The sequence below is a fragment of the Drosophila erecta genome, unplaced genomic scaffold (assembly GCF_003286155.1).
Source record: "Drosophila erecta strain 14021-0224.00,06,07 unplaced genomic scaffold, DereRS2 tig00000092-arrow-pilon, whole genome shotgun sequence".
Lineage (NCBI taxonomy): Eukaryota > Metazoa > Arthropoda > Insecta > Diptera > Drosophilidae > Drosophila > Drosophila erecta.
In genome coordinates this window covers 2,353,045-2,367,588 of record NW_020825207.1, presented here as the reverse complement: position 1 = coordinate 2,367,588, position 14,544 = coordinate 2,353,045, and the positions used below count along the sequence as shown (strand labels likewise).

General features: G+C 46.0%; 8 protein-coding genes across 8 annotated transcripts; 5 read left to right on the top strand and 3 right to left on the bottom strand.

Moving 5' to 3' along the window:
- Positions 1–161: 161 nt before the first annotated feature.
- LOC6547318 (tektin-2) lies at positions 162–1,876 on the top strand. Its single transcript, XM_001976306.3, has 3 exons — positions 162–576; positions 637–1,068; positions 1,125–1,876. Exons 1-3 carry the CDS (start codon positions 365–367, stop codon positions 1,777–1,779), a joined length of 1,299 nt encoding a protein of 432 aa, XP_001976342.1. The 5' UTR covers positions 162–364; the 3' UTR covers positions 1,780–1,876.
- Positions 1,789–4,142, bottom strand: LOC6547319 (protein arginine N-methyltransferase 7). The gene is made up of 3 exons (XM_001976307.3): positions 2,387–4,142; positions 2,180–2,331; positions 1,789–2,127 (listed from the first exon to the last, which is right to left on the bottom strand). The coding sequence occupies exons 1-3, from the start codon at positions 4,094–4,096 to the stop codon at positions 1,872–1,874; spliced, it is 2,118 nt and encodes a 705-aa protein (XP_001976343.2). The 5' UTR covers positions 4,097–4,142; the 3' UTR covers positions 1,789–1,871.
- Positions 4,143–4,449: 307 nt separating this feature from the next.
- LOC26526405 lies at positions 4,450–4,831 on the bottom strand. Its single transcript, XM_015157313.2, has one exon. It carries the CDS (start codon positions 4,788–4,790, stop codon positions 4,530–4,532), a length of 261 nt encoding a protein of 86 aa, XP_015012799.1. The 5' UTR covers positions 4,791–4,831; the 3' UTR covers positions 4,450–4,529.
- Positions 4,832–5,269: 438 nt separating this feature from the next.
- LOC6547320 (putative gustatory receptor 59b) lies at positions 5,270–6,250 on the top strand. The gene has a single exon (XM_001976308.2). The coding sequence runs from the start codon at positions 5,270–5,272 to the stop codon at positions 6,248–6,250; it is 981 nt and encodes a 326-aa protein (XP_001976344.2).
- A 417-nt stretch (positions 6,251–6,667) lies between these two features.
- On the top strand, positions 6,668–7,839 carry LOC6547869 (putative gustatory receptor 59b). The gene is made up of 2 exons (XM_001976309.1): positions 6,668–7,609; positions 7,669–7,839. The coding sequence occupies exons 1-2, from the start codon at positions 6,668–6,670 to the stop codon at positions 7,837–7,839; spliced, it is 1,113 nt and encodes a 370-aa protein (XP_001976345.1).
- A 282-nt stretch (positions 7,840–8,121) lies between these two features.
- Positions 8,122–9,280, top strand: LOC6547870 (putative gustatory receptor 59b). The gene is made up of 2 exons (XM_001976310.2): positions 8,122–9,066; positions 9,125–9,280. The coding sequence occupies exons 1-2, from the start codon at positions 8,122–8,124 to the stop codon at positions 9,278–9,280; spliced, it is 1,101 nt and encodes a 366-aa protein (XP_001976346.2).
- Positions 9,281–11,708: 2,428 nt separating this feature from the next.
- LOC6547871 (neuropeptide-like protein 28) lies at positions 11,709–12,096 on the bottom strand. Its single transcript, XM_001976311.3, has one exon. The coding sequence runs from the start codon at positions 12,047–12,049 to the stop codon at positions 11,783–11,785; it is 267 nt and encodes an 88-aa protein (XP_001976347.1). The 5' UTR covers positions 12,050–12,096; the 3' UTR covers positions 11,709–11,782.
- Positions 12,097–12,889: 793 nt separating this feature from the next.
- LOC6547872 lies at positions 12,890–13,787 on the top strand. Its single transcript, XM_001976312.3, has one exon. The coding sequence runs from the start codon at positions 12,993–12,995 to the stop codon at positions 13,524–13,526; it is 534 nt and encodes a 177-aa protein (XP_001976348.2). The 5' UTR covers positions 12,890–12,992; the 3' UTR covers positions 13,527–13,787.
- Positions 13,788–14,544: the final 757 nt, after the last annotated feature.

Here is a 14,544-nt window from a genome sequence, read left to right as displayed (position 1 = left end):
AAAAAAAAAAAATACAATTATGCTGCCCAGTAATCATTATTAAATCATTAATTAAATTATTACAAATCCAAGGAAAGTGCATATATATTTGGGCCAATCTACATTTTAAGGTAATATTCATACAATATAATTTTTTATTTATCTAATGTAACTATGGAAGCCTGTGAACAGAAATCACAGTCCCGTAGTCCTTGACAATGACCCAGCGCCTTGGAGATCTAGTGCTCGTTGACCAAACAACCATTTGAATCGATGTTTCAGAAAAGCTTTTCATTCCGCTTTGAGATTTCTAGTTGGGAGCACATATTTTCTGAAATTGTTAAACAATAAATCCAGCTGTTTTACTTAAACTTTTGAAGACACAATGGCCTTCCGCTCGGTGGTAACGATGGAGAAACCGCTCCAGCACATTTCACTGACGGACTGGTACGCCCGGGTGAACCAGATGAGGAATGTGGCGGATGCCCGGAGGTCAGACGCCTTCGCCATCCGCCATTCATCCCGATCCCTGCGGAACGAGACGAGGATCGAGGGCGACTGGGCCAACTACGATACAAATGAAGCTCTGACTGATCGGTGAGTTTGCATATATAGTTTGCAAAGATACTGATAATGTGCGATTTATAATTTATTCAGCATCTCCGAGCTGAATCGCTGGAGGGATATCATTTCAAAGTCCTTTGAGAAGATCGAGCGCGAGATCTTCATGCTGCAGGAGGAGAAGAACGCCACGGAACGGGAGCTAGAGGCGCTGGCGGGTCCTATTTCCGTGATAGCCGAGTGCCTGACCATACGGGATGGTCGCCTCGGATCGGAGATCACCTACGATGAGGCCGATACCGAGATCAAGAACGAACTGGTCGTGCTGGAGAACAACCAGAGGCTGCTGGCCGATCGATGCCAGAAGGCGTGGGAGAAGCTGAATCGTCTGGAGGAAGTGCGCTTTAAGATCGGCTTGGAGATCGAGTTCAAGGTGGAGGCGGTACAGATGGACAACTCGCAGTTGGCTCTTGACCGCAACTCGGCCAATATCTCCTACAAACCGGATCCCACGAGGAATCCGAAGAAGTAAGTAAACGTGGAATGTTTCCGTAGCTAGGTAACGAAACGAAATGCCCATTTAGCTCCTGTTCATACGAGTCGTGGCTGGAGAACGTGAAGAACATAAAGCTGCTGGCGGAAAATGAGCTGGCAGATACGTACGCCATCCGGGAGGCTTTGTTCGTGTGCCGCGAAAAGGCGCGCAACATGCTCCAGTCGCAGCAGGAGCGGGCGGAGCACACCATTCGCAAGCGGATCTTCGAGACGCAGCGGGCCAGGAACGAACTGGAGTGGCAGCAGCTCAAGATGAAGGACGAGATGGAGAAGGCCATGTGCGAGATCCGTACATCGGAGAATGCATTGCGTGACAAGACGGATGCCCTGAAACTGGCCGAGACACGCCTGGAGAACCGTGCCCAGAGGTCTGGCATGGAACTGTGCATGGACCAGGCGCACGACATGCTCTGTCTGGAGGTGGAGAAGCTGCGAGAGATTCGCCGCCGGCTGCAGGCCAAGATCGACGAGAGCAAGACCAACTTCAGTCTGCTGGAGGAGCACGGCAAGCGAATTGACGTGGATCTGGAGAACAAGCAGCACTCGCTGATGACGGACATCAGAGCACTGGATCTGCGTATGCGTCTTAGAGGCGGAGAGTTCGGCTCCAAGGTGGCCAACGCCTCGCAGACTGACAGGAACATAACGCTCACTCGCATGGAGAACGAGATTCCCAAGGACTAGGTATGCCTATTGCTCACTTATTCATTGTATTTACCCTGACGTTCATTGCTCGTTGTAATTCGTCCAAATTTTTGTGAATAAATGATAAAATGTTAAAGCTTCTTCTGGCCGAAGGTGAAGTTAAGTTCACCCAACTCGGGCTTAAAGGCCGTGCTCCATTCGAGATGCGTAATTGGTTCTTTCGGTCTCCTTGGAAAGTGTACTCCTTGTCTCACAAACATATCCCACTTAACAAACTCGCCGGGAACGACAGGTTCACTAGGACCACTGCTAACAATGGATCTGGGGCTGTTGTCCTCCACCAGCTGCCAGTCCACCCACAAGGCTACTCCGTTGCACGTTCCGGAGCTGAAAAGAATTAGGATTGATGCATTGCAACACAAAATACCGAATTACTCACTGCTTGAGCTCAATGCTGCCTTTCAGGCTATGCTCCTGGCTAAAGTTACTAAACTCCACGTTGAGAACTTCCTGGGGCTCTGATAGTGCGCGACAGGGGTATTCCCAGAGGGGCTGCGCCTCTACCAGGGACACTGCCTGCTCTGCTGATCTCTGTCGGAAAAATAATCATTATTGCAGTTTTTAGGACAACGAATTGCAGTCGTACCTCCACCATTTCATCAAACAAGCGCAGATCGAATCCCTCGCAACTGCCAACGGGTGCTCGAATCTTGTGCAGATCCAGAAACTCCACGGGAAGAGCATAGATGCGCGCCGAACATGGCGAAATCTTTACGTTCTGCGGCAGCCTGTCCTTTATTTTCGTGAGCAAGGTGCCGAAGTAGAAGTTGTCCCACGGGAGAATCGCATTCAGGAAGTAGGGCTCAGCGAAAATGTGAGTGAGCGCAGCTAGCTGAGAGTCCTCCAGTTCCTCGACCTTGTCCAAAAACTGGACGTTCTTCAACTGGTTGTGCTTTACAATCGATTCCAGTAATCTACGCGAGAAGCGATGGGGTTCATGGAGGAGGACAGAGGCAGCACCCAAAGCAGAGCTAGCCAGTCCCAGCAGGCAGCCGTTTCCGAGGACCAAGACATTCGATTTCTCCGCCTCAATGCTTTCCTCCAGGTAGCGCAGGTACCGCTTGTTTCGGGGGGACTGATTGATCTGGCCAATCCTACTGCGTGAGTAGGTCATGTGGAGGTCACATGTGCAGGTATGACGCCGCACGCTCTTCGTGGGCGCCTCTTCGCGAGCATCGAACCAGAGAGAGTACTCATCGTGATGGCAGCTGAGGTGGAAAGATTTGCCTGCTTCAACCAGCTGCAGAGGTTTGGGTATGTAGTAGATGGCCTGCATCCAGTGATCCCGCCAGGGCACCACATTGGGCAGCGGGTGATCATTTCCCTTCTCCGCCGCCAGCTCCTTCAGCTGTGGATGCGCCCAGTAAGGAGCGCAGCTAAGCAGTATCTCCCCGCCATCATCCAGTTGAATGTCCCACCAGTAGAAGACCAGCTCAGCGGCTCCAGGTTGCTTGGACTGGAGCTTCAGTAATTGAGCTCGCTGCTTCTCTCGCTCCTGCTTGCGCTGGAAATCGAACTGGAAGATCTCGACGGGATCGGTGAGCGGGCGGAACGCCGAGCTTGGCAGCTGGGACAGTTGCACGTCGTGCAGAGCCGCCTCTCCTTGGCAGCTCTTCAGCTGCTCTGGCGGGTGCAGCAATGGTTCGCCGTCCAAGTTGGCAATCGTTTTCAGGCTGTTCCACTGCGCAGCTAGCGGAGATTGGGCCACCTGGGCGTAGCATCTGGCGCGCGCTGGAATGCAGAGTGCGTCCTCGGTCAGCAGTTCGGCGTGGGCATGGTTGTATATGCCGATGGCGCCCTCGCCTATCAGTTCTGTATCCAGCAGCTCGGCCACTAGAAGATTGGCCTTTCGCGGCATATCCTCCCCCACTTGAATCTCCGTGGATCGCTTTCGTATGAGTCGCACCTTGTCGCCAGCTCCGTTGGCCGCTAGAATCCTCTCCGCGCAATTGGCCATAGGCAGGAAGGCCTCGCAGGCGGTCACCGAATCTGCTCCCGCCTCCACGGCCATCATCGACAGTATTCCCGTGCCCGTGCCGATGTCCAGGACATGCACCTCCCTGCCCGCCTCCCGCATTCCGGCGATGGTCTTCTTCAGCGCGGCGAAGTACTTCTGGTTCCGCTCCCAGTCGTGCAGCATGTCGCCGAATCCCGCGTTGGCCACCTCCAGGTGGTAGTCGTAGTCATCGCCGCGCTCCTGCCAGGAGTTCTGCCCCGTTATCGGGTTTATCGCTTGCGAGAAGCAGGACATTGTGCGGCGCGCCAGGAAACGTGACTTTATCAAATTCCTCAACATAAAAACCGGCTAAATAAACACTACCCACAGTGATGGCACAGTTTGGTTCTATAGAGATGCTCTGATACTAGAACTAGCCAAAATAGCCTACTAGCTATTTGTAAGTTGTGCTTTTAAACTCAAAGCTGTGATAAAACGCTTACAATTGCACATAGGAAATAAGCAGCTAGTAATATGAGCATACAGTTTTTATGTTGATTTTTGTTTATTAAAATTAATTGGCTAAAACGTACTAGACTAGCGAAAAACTAAACCTTCTGGCAGCCCTCCGTTTCTTAGAAAAACTATCGAAAGCCCGCCAAGAAATCGATAGATTCAAATTATTTGTAATGCTTAAGGAAAACACAAGTCGATTAAGGTTTATACGTGTATACATTTATTTTAATTGTCATATTTGATATAGTTTAATGCTTATTTCTACAACATGGGTTCCTTAAAACTGATAATCGAGCCGCCGTTTGACGCTAGCCAGAAGTTTAGCGCGATGTCGCAAACCTCGATTTCTGACCAAAGGAGTTTCATTCTCGCAGTTTGTGTTCTTCTTGGCAGGAAGAGCAGATCTCGACGGGCGGCAGGATAAGCCTCCCTTTGGACAGGACCACTTGTTGATGATGAAATCCACCAGTGAAATTCCCAGAACAAGGAGAAAGAGGCAGGCAGGATCCACTTGGAGAAACGACAGAGGACCTTCCATTCTTGTAAGTTTACTTGTTGAGGTGCTGATAGCGAATGATATGCAGATCCCATTACCCGGCATATTTAAATACCAGCCAGGTAGGATGCAGACCTTTAGGTGGTTAGTACCTGACATTGGGTCGAAAGGTCAAAAAGGGTTAGTGAGAAGTTTGGTAAACAAGGCCATAAATACAAATCCTTTTGTTGTGACACGGCTTTGAATTTTAAGTTTGTGCAAACATGTCTAATCGGGCATGATGGCGCAGAAAAATGACCTATAATTTAAAAAAAAATGTTCTTGTTTCCTTGTTCACATTTATGGGAAATGAAGTTAAGGGTAATGGTTGGCATAATCGGCCGTTGATCGGCAAGTGTGAGTGCACACTTTTGATGCAAGCAGATAGGTTAATTATTTTCAAAACAAATGGCTTAGTATGAAACCTATAGCGGGTAGTATACGCTAACACCTGGTAGAAAGTGGTTCTCAGCGGCAGGGTAATGGAGAAACTAGTTGAGATCTACCACGGATACGCGCAGGTCATTGGCCTGACTGCTTACAGAATAGTCGGAGGCGAATTGAAGAAATCGAGGATGACACAGGCATATGTCCTAGCATGGAACATTGCCACCGTCGTAATTTTGGCTTGGATGTGTTGGTGTGCGGCCAAAGATATGAAGACGGCGTCCTTGTTTCCGGAAATGATGTCTGCAATTCCAATAGTTGTCTGTTCGGTTAACTATGCAGTCATAGTGTATATTCTGCTATCGCGCCCGTATCGGGATAGTATGTTTTATGATTTGATGGACATTACCAATCAGTTGAGCCGCAAAATGGAGCTGGCTGGAAGGAAAACGAGCTCAAGACTAAAGAGACTGTTGTACATAAAGTCGTTTAGCCTCACCTACCTTACGGTGGGTTCGTTCATATCACTTTTACTTATAAAAGAAGGATTTTTGGAAGTAACTTTAATGGGTATAGCCTACAGCATCCTGAACGTCAGCAACTACTTTTACTTCACGTCCTTTTGGCAAATCGTTAGAGGATACGATTTTGTGCATAGAGAGATGAAAAATCTCACGGTCTCAAGATCTGGAGGTCATGTTAAGAATTTCGAGGAGAGACTACGAGATCTGTGGGCCCTTCATTGGACTCTCAGTCTAATGGCCAGCAGAATAAGTCGAGTCTATGGAGTCCAGATGATCGTCTCGCGCACTGAATACGTTCTGTTCTCTGTTGTATATGGCTACGTGGGTATAATTAGCATGTTCCATGGAATGAGTCTGCTCATACTTCATGTGGGCCTAATATACTTCGTTCGGGCTCTGGACTTCTTCCTGATCGATGTCATATGCGACCTGACCGCGCGGTATCAGAACCATCCGAAGCACGAACTTGTCGAAGGAAAAATCAACCAGAAGGCGGTAGAGTACCTAAGGCACTTGATATTGTTCCAAAGTAAATGTTTTATTTGCAGCTAAGTGCATATCTGATCTATGAGAGCAGCATGAGACTCGATTTGAAGGTATGTGGACTTTACTTTCCCAATAGAGCCAGGTGGCTTGAAATGATCGGAGCCATCGCTTGCCATGCTACTTTGTTGCTTCAGTTTCATTTGGCGCTGAGTAGATAGGTGAAAGCAAATTAAGTGATGAATATAATATATATATGTATTTATTATTAAATTCAGTTAAAGTCTTTAATAAATAGTGCGCGCAGAATAATCTTAATGGAAAACTGGTCATCAAATGTTGGCGTAGCCATACTATTTAGACTGATTTAGATCGCCGCGCGGAATAACACTTCTGCTAATTAGCATTTATGCGATGGAAAATTCGAGCGACTAACTTTAGATGTACTACGAGACACATCAAAGGCGGCTTAGTCGGTTACCAACAATGAAGTGGATAGGTCAAGCATATAACGTATACGCCGTGTTCATCGGCATGACGTCATATGAAGCAACCGGTGGAAAGTTCAAGCAGTCGAGGCTTACTCAGATATATTGTTTGGTTATAAATGCCATCTGCTTGACTTTGCTGCCGAAGGCTTTCTGGCAATCGGCCAAGCTAATGAGTGCGGCGGATTGGATGCCTTCCTACATGGCGTTCACTCCATACATTATGTTTTCAACAAACTATGCTGCTATAGCCTACATCCTGATCTCGAGATGCTACAGGGACTCCATGTTGTTGGACTTGCAGCGCATTACACTGGAAGTGAATCGGGAAATGTTGCGCACGGGAAAGAAAATGAATTCACTAATTCGCCGAATGTTTTTCCTTAAAACATTTACATTGACCTACTCGTGTTTGTCGTATATTCTGGCGGTTTTAGTTTACCAATGGAGAGCTCAAAGCTGGTCTAATCTTTTCAATGGACTTCTGGTTAACATCTCCCTAACTATCCTGGTTGTCACCACATTCTTCTACTTCGTCTCCCTAATGCACGTGGCCAGAGGATTTGACTTTGTCAACCAGCAACTGGAAGACATCGTGTCCTCACAATCGATGGACTTCAAGAAGAAGGCGCACGAACTCCGCAGCCTGTGGGCTCTTCATTCGAATCTGAGTAATACGGCCCGCAGGATAAACAAACACTACGGTCCCCAAATGCTGGCGCTACGATTTGATTACTTCATATTTTCTGTCATCAACTGTTGTATAGGCACGATTTACTCGAATTCCGACCAGGAGTCCTCCTTTGAAAAGTTTTTCGGATCTCTACTTTATTGGGCCCGGAGTGTGGATTTTTTTCTGAACGACTATATCTGCAATCTGGTCACCGAATACCAAAGCCAGCCGAAGTTCTTTGCCACCGAGGGCAGCATGAGCAACGAGGTGGGCAACAATGAAGTGTCCATTTGTAACTTTCCATCTAATTCCATTTCAATTTTCAGCTGAGCTCCTACTTGATCTATGAGAGCAGCACTAGACTGGATCTGTTGGTTTGTGGACTGTATCCCGTTAATAAAGCGAAATGGTTGGAAATGGTGGCCTCTATTGTAGTCCACTCCATCATGCTGTTCCAGTTTCATCTTGTCATGCGAGGTGGTCACAGAAACCACTAGTATTGTGAATACTTTTCAAAGGTGTCGTGCAACAATATATTCTTAGTTCGTAGCTTCAACTTAAATCCAATTCAGAACGATTTTTAATTTTATGGGAACTTTAGATCCTGCTCATTCTATGGAGTCGTGTGTAATTAACCCATGTATTGTGATTAATTTGGGTAATGCTCTTCATATCAGTGACTTACGCACTCCTATCGTTCAATCAAATGGGCTGAGTGCTCATTAGCAAAGCAATTGTCATCAGTTCATTGTACAAACTAGTGCGCGAAGGACGTCGTTATGGTTTCCTGGATAGTTGAATTGTATTTCCGCTATTCCCTGGCAATTGGTATTACATCACAACAATTTTCCAGTCGAAAGTTCTACACTACCCTGTTTTCTCGGACCTATGCTTTAATCGCCAACATCATTACGCTCACCATGCTGCCCATAGTTATGTGGCAAGTTCGATCGGTGTTTCTGGCGAAGAGGCACTATCCGCAGCTCATTTTGATCACAAATGACGTAAGGTATACGGTGTCCTTCCTGATCATTTTATACACACTCCTATCGCGAGGATTTCGCGACACAGCGTTGAAGGAAATGCAGCCATTGCTGCTGACTTTATTCCGCGAGGAAAAGCGATGTGGCTACAAGGGCATAGATGGTGTACGAAGGTCCTTGAGGATTCTTCTGTTTGTGAAGTTCTTCACCTTGTCTTGGCTGTGCATCACGGACATTATATTTCTGTTCTATTCGAGTGATGCGGTAATCTGGGTTAACATAGCCAGATTTTTGTTCTTGTCTAATACCAACAATATCCTGGAAATGGTGCCCATGGGCTATTTTCTCGCCCTGTGGCACATTGCTCGAGGCTTCGATTGCGTGAACAGGCGTCTGGACCAGATTGTTAAATCAAAATCCACTAGGGATCAGAAGGAGCTGCAACATCTCTGGTTTCTACACACTTGCCTCACCAAGACAGCTCTCAACATAAATAAAATCTACGCCCCCCAGATGTTGGCCACCCGTTTCGATCACTTTGTAATTGGTGTGATCCAAGCCTATTGGGGTGCAGTGTTCACCTTTGACCTCTCTACCTCTTTCCTATGGGTCGTTTACGGAAGTGTTCAATACCATGTGCGTTCTCTGGACTACTATCTCATCGACTACATGTGCGATGTGGCGGTGGAGTACCACGACTCGGCCAGGCACTCCTGGAGTGAAATTCGCTGGACGAAAGAGGTATCTGAATTCGTGGTTGTTTCTTGTGGACATGCTCATAAAAGGAGTTTCATTTCAGATTAGTTCCTATGTGGTCTACGCCAACAGTTCGAAGTTACAGCTCTGGACCTGTGGGCTTTTCCAAGCCAATCGCAGCATGTGGTTTGGCATGATCAGCAGCGTGTTTTATTATATTTTAGTACTACTGCAATTTCACTTAGTTATGGGCAAGTAATTGTAATACGTGTGAGATTTGAAATCCTTTAGAAAGCTGTCCAAATTAAGTTTGGGGTTCTCTGTGGCACCTTGATAGAACTACTCTTAACTAAGGAATGCTATTGAACCGTTTGCAAGAAACTATGTTCTGCCGAGAAATAATGGTAAACGCTTGCGGGCAACTTTATGGCAGCAAACCCGCTTTGTTCTGCGGCAGCCAATAATTTCCTATTCGATAATTTCCAAATGAATGCGTTCAGCAAATAAATTCAGCTTTGACAGCACTCGCAGTTGAAATTTAAAACGAAATCACGTTTTGCTGTTGCATACTTTTTGGCGTATGTACATCTGCTCTACGTTGTACGTGATGAAAGTTGCGTCATAAACACAGGCACACAACACAGTGGGAAAATGCTGGGAATGGCAGCAGGTGAAATGGGTGAGTTTAGAGTTAAGGGAGGCATAAATAAACGAAATAAAATAAATCAAAGCATAATTTTTGAAATAAATTCGTTTTTAGCAAACGCCGAATGTAAATCTAATTCCTTTTGCAGGCAAAACGTGCATCCAAGTTGTGCACTGTTTCATTTTGCTGTATCGGGAATTTAAAGGCATTTTCCTTTACAATCGGCTTATCGGGCCATCCTTTTATTTAAAGTAGTCAAATTGAAATGGAACTAGGATTAATTAATCAACAGTGTTTTGCATATAAAAACATTTGTAAAGGTGCAGTGCTTCTATGAAATATGCAAGCAAACTAGAATTTATAAAAATTGTCGCATTCTTAGTTGTATCGCAGCTTTAAAAAAACTGGTTTTATAACGCCTCTTAAATTTCAAACTCAAATGATGACGACGTGAGCTCAAAGTGAGGCAGAGAACTTCTGGCGGCAGTTGGCCCTATAAATATATATATTAACATGATTTAAATTCGCATCGAGGCACGTCAACACAATTATGTTGGATAACAAGAGCCAAGATTTATGGCGCCCGAATCGAGAGGCAAACATATAGACGCACGTAACGGATGCGTCGGCTGTACGCCCATTGCCGCTGGGCGGTGGGCGGTGGGCGTGGCCCGTCGCTCGACAATTGTCAAAATCGTCGCCATAACTCACGTGTTGCCAGCGACAGAAGCAAAGGGATTGTGGATCGAGGGGAATGGCGGCAGCAACGGGCATCGGCAATTTGAATTGGAGCTGATTTGCTCAAAATGCAAATTACGCAATGATTTACATTCCGATTGACATATTTTCGGCGAACAGTTTGCACTTCATACCGCCCCCAGTTTGCACTCAACCCCGAGAATCCTTCGATCCGCCCTTTACGTGTTGCTGAAAAGAATCCTTGATTTGCATTGCCATTGCCATTGCCCCACACACGCGTAAATTGGTTGGGATTAGAAAGCCTTTGGATTTTGATCGCCATATCATTTCAATCTCTCAAAAAACCAAACACTCGTCCTTAAACTGTTAGAACACTAAATGTTATTATGGATGCTGCAATGAATATCTTACCTAAGCGAACCAGCCAACTATGCCATCACTCACACAACTGAGGGGCACATATCCTGGTGACTTCTTGTGGTCGTCATTATCCTGGCTCGGCCGCCGCAGCAACGGGCATCATAAAATCGCTGAGAGCACATAGACGCGTTATTATATTATGCCTTTGAATGCCCATGACTTGCAGGGCTGCCATGAATGGAGGCCATAGAGAAGCAGGAGAAGGAGGCGGCATTGTGCAGTGGCCACACGAGCCACAGGACTCGCAGGACACACAGCTCTAACACAGGACACAATGGATGAACATCAGCTCCAGAGCCGCGACGTCAAATGGCCGATGGCAGGAGCAAGAGCCGGAGCTGGACCAAACTACCGCGTCCATCAATGCAACTTTGAGTTAACGTCAACAGGCAAAGCAGCTATTCAGCTTAACTTGCATTCTTTGGCCTTTTCCCCTGCAGAAGGACATAAATTTCAAAAATAACAATATAAAAAGATGTCCACCAGATGTGTGCGAGCAAAATGCCGGAGTTAGGCCAGCGAAGCCCCGGGCTAAGGACTGCTCAAGATGCCGGGCAAAAGTTTTTAATGATGCCGCAAAGTCGTTGAACCAAGTTCAATGCACATTCTGTGGATTTGACCTGACTTTGGCATCCTTTGGCATCGAGGAAAGGACGAGGGCCTCTGCATTGATTTACTTGTGGCTCTGGCGAATGGAAGCCACAGCTGGGCCAAATCGAAATTTTTGGGCAAGTGAAAGTTTGTTTCTGGACTGCCGAGTTCTTTGCATTCGCTTTGCAAAACGTTTAAATGTTTGTTGCAGCAGCAAAATGTTGACCGCACAGAACTCGGAATTTTAAATGAATTTAATACACCAACAAGTGGGTCTGTACTTCTTCCAAAGCAAGCCAACTAGTGTCACCCATAAAAGCAACACCACAGATATGGGAGTCACAGGAATATCGATTTGGTTTATTTAAATTGAGCAGGCTTAAGCGTAATTATCTTCCGGACTTCTTATCCGTAGAAGCCACCGCCAAATCCGCCAGCGGAGGCCGAGGACGAGGCCGAGGCACTGGATCCGCCGAATCCGCCGCGCCTAAAGCCACCGAAGCCGCCGGGGTATCCGCCACCGAAACCGCCGTAGCCAGGGTATCCGCCTCCGAATCCGCCGTAGCCAGGGTATCCGCCGAAGCCACCATATCCGAACTGGGGAGCGGGCACGGCCTCCAGGACGCTGAGGAGTGCGAAAATCACAACGACGAACACGATGGCAGCTCGCATCTTGGATGGCTTGTTCACTTAAGATCTTTCCGTTTCGGACTGCTTATCGATTTCGGTTTGGCCGCCTATTATATAAACGGATTCGCCTGGTTCAACAACCTGCTCATCTGGTTCTGGCAGAATTAGGTGTCATATATTGGCGTGCCAGTTCCATTCTCTCTAATGAATCGCTCCCATCCAAATCACAATTTCGCCGACCATCCCCTCGGGAAGACCAGTTTTGGAGTTTGGGGTTAACCTTTCCGCAGACTCACGCAACTATTGTGGGATTTTGGGAATCACTCGGCCACAGTATCGCTTCGTATTAGCATAAAATAAAATACAAACAACAGTTTCGAATAATTAAAGGTATACAATTTCGCCGGTCTTTGTTCCTCGGCTGTCGCATTCGCTTAGTCACAAACAGATTGTATTCCATTTAATATACATTATGCTAATCAACCCTATCATTAATTGGATTCCATTTGATTTTTGTCCGTCTCAGAATAAAGAGAAATGTTGTTCCAATGCCTAAGTGGACGATAATTTATTTGAAGAAACTTTTTGCGATTCAAAAAGTTGTGTTGATACCCTACTTCAAACCATAAACTGTCTTTCACCAGCACTTGAAACAATTAGGCAAATATTTTGTTGTGCTTTTTATATTTGTGATGAGTTTAATCGAAAAGCTGCGTAAGTGCGATGCGTTTATTTACAGAAGCATGACTAAGTCAATAATTTAACCTTGGCTTATGATAAACGTTTGTCCATCAGTTTTTAGTAAACAAACAATTGTTTCGAGCTAGATCCCCAGCTGTAGATCAATTCGGTTTTGAAGATCTACACAAGTCTGGCTAGCAGGTCACATTGCTGTGGATCAGAAATTCATAAAATATACTTAAATAGACAGCATAAAAAAGACGAAAAGTTATTCAAAATTTCCGTTGTGCTCGAATCGCGAGAAATGCAGGCAATCGATGAATTTCATAACCTTTGCAATGAGTTTTTCTCTGAATCGATGACCCAGGTCTGCTCGGACGTCGTACCAGAGTCCCTGATCAAGAAGTATCGCATTCGGCTGATCAGTACCAAGGATCCCTACAGTATTTACCAGCTTGACCACGAGCCTTCCAGCTATATGCTGATCTTTCGCTTCGCGGACATGACCAAATGCCGTACCCTCCGGATGACCGATATGGAAAATCTGGATTGCAGGACTGTTGACGGCGTATCGAAGAACTTGTTCTTCAGATATGGCCACCACAAGTGCTACAACTTTACCATGAGTCTGACCTCGGAGCTCAAGAAGCACTGTGGCGCCAGGGACTACGAGGAGAATATGCAATCAGCCTACTACTTCACGAACCACGAAGAGAACCATGTCATTATCAGCAACTCAACTGCTGGTGTTCTACTGGGAACTTCAACTCTGATACTGTGCCTGATCATATCATTACTAATGTTCACAATTCTGCATTGGAAGGCATCTCGGTTGTGAGTCAATCCTAGTCAATCCAGCTTCAAAATCATTGTTCCGACATGAGGAGCCAGTATTCCTGGGATATCGAAATCCTTTGTTCGCCATCCTCATATGGCTTTAAGAAGATCCGAAGATCCCAGTCGGCATCAAGGAAGTGCAAAGAAGCTGTTTCAACCCCTTCCAATGAGCTGGAACTATACATTTCGAAAAAGGCATTGTCCTCCAAATTGAACAGTTCGCCCAAGTTGTAATTTGAAATTTTGCGAGATCTAAAAACGATTTCTATCGCATCTAGAGTAATCGTTTCTAAATCATCGGAAAATTTCCAGTGACAGCCGAAATAAAAATTGTAGGTCTAACTTTTCTATGATTTTTTGATTGTTTATGTTTAGTAACTTTGAAAGAAACACTTTTTATTGGTCTCGTCTTTATAGTACTGCTCATGTGTGATTATTAATGCCCCCACTGCCTGCTTCTCGATTTCAATGGCGCCCCTTCTTTATGATCCAAGTGATGTATCCATCATCGTGTGACATATTTGGACAGGGCCCAAACCGAAAGACGCGAATGGTACACAAATCTTGTGCCCGTGGCGGCATGGAACTTAAGAAGCTGTCACCGGGATCTCTCCCCTGCATCATCCAAGATCATCGCAGCGCAGTTCCCTTTCATCTGACAATGTTGCCCGTGTCATCATACTATATGCCACATGGGGAGGCCGCGTTCATTAGGCCGCTTATAAATAATTGCTTTTTAACAGAGGCAGAAATTATCACCTAATTATAGAGCCCGTCATGGGGGATTCCAACCATGTCTTCGGCAGCTTTGCTGTATCCACTGATTAACAGTGGTTAATTTTGCACGATAATTAACTATTTATCAGTTGCCCATCTTGGTTAACTGTTTGTATCTACATGTATCTTACGAACTACGAGATGTTCATTCTTTTTGGGCCCGCCACACAAGGGAGATAAAAGTAGGTCCTTGATTAATTCGAACTGTCCAATTCAGCTGCTTTCGCTGGAGAGGAGAGCTG

Excerpts from the sequence above, each read along its gene's own strand:
- LOC6547318 (XM_001976306.3), top strand. The coding sequence starts at position 365 with ATGGCCTTCCGCTCGGTGGTAACGATGGAGAAACCGCTCCAGCACATT. Across the intron at positions 577-636 it reads AATGAAGCTCTGACTGATCG|CATCTCCGAGCTGAATCGCT; the intron begins GTGAGTTTGCAT and ends TAATTTATTCAG. Across the intron at positions 1,069-1,124 it reads CCCACGAGGAATCCGAAGAA|CTCCTGTTCATACGAGTCGT; the intron begins GTAAGTAAACGT and ends ATGCCCATTTAG.
- LOC26526405 (XM_015157313.2), bottom strand. The coding sequence starts at position 4,790 with ATGGAAGGTCCTCTGTCGTTTCTCCAAGTGGATCCTGCCTGCCTCTTT.
- LOC6547869 (XM_001976309.1), top strand. The coding sequence starts at position 6,668 with ATGAAGTGGATAGGTCAAGCATATAACGTATACGCCGTGTTCATCGGC. Across the intron at positions 7,610-7,668 it reads AGGGCAGCATGAGCAACGAG|CTGAGCTCCTACTTGATCTA; the intron begins GTGGGCAACAAT and ends TTCAATTTTCAG.
- LOC6547871 (XM_001976311.3), bottom strand. The coding sequence starts at position 12,049 with ATGCGAGCTGCCATCGTGTTCGTCGTTGTGATTTTCGCACTCCTCAGC.
- LOC6547872 (XM_001976312.3), top strand. The coding sequence starts at position 12,993 with ATGCAGGCAATCGATGAATTTCATAACCTTTGCAATGAGTTTTTCTCT.
- LOC6547870 (XM_001976310.2), top strand. The coding sequence starts at position 8,122 with ATGGTTTCCTGGATAGTTGAATTGTATTTCCGCTATTCCCTGGCAATT. Across the intron at positions 9,067-9,124 it reads AAATTCGCTGGACGAAAGAG|ATTAGTTCCTATGTGGTCTA; the intron begins GTATCTGAATTC and ends GTTTCATTTCAG.
- LOC6547320 (XM_001976308.2), top strand. The coding sequence starts at position 5,270 with ATGGAGAAACTAGTTGAGATCTACCACGGATACGCGCAGGTCATTGGC.
- LOC6547319 (XM_001976307.3), bottom strand. The coding sequence starts at position 4,096 with ATGTTGAGGAATTTGATAAAGTCACGTTTCCTGGCGCGCCGCACAATG. Across the intron at positions 2,332-2,386 it reads TGTTTGATGAAATGGTGGAG|AGATCAGCAGAGCAGGCAGT; the intron begins GTACGACTGCAA and ends TTTTTCCGACAG. Across the intron at positions 2,128-2,179 it reads GGCAGCATTGAGCTCAAGCA|CTCCGGAACGTGCAACGGAG; the intron begins GTGAGTAATTCG and ends AATTCTTTTCAG.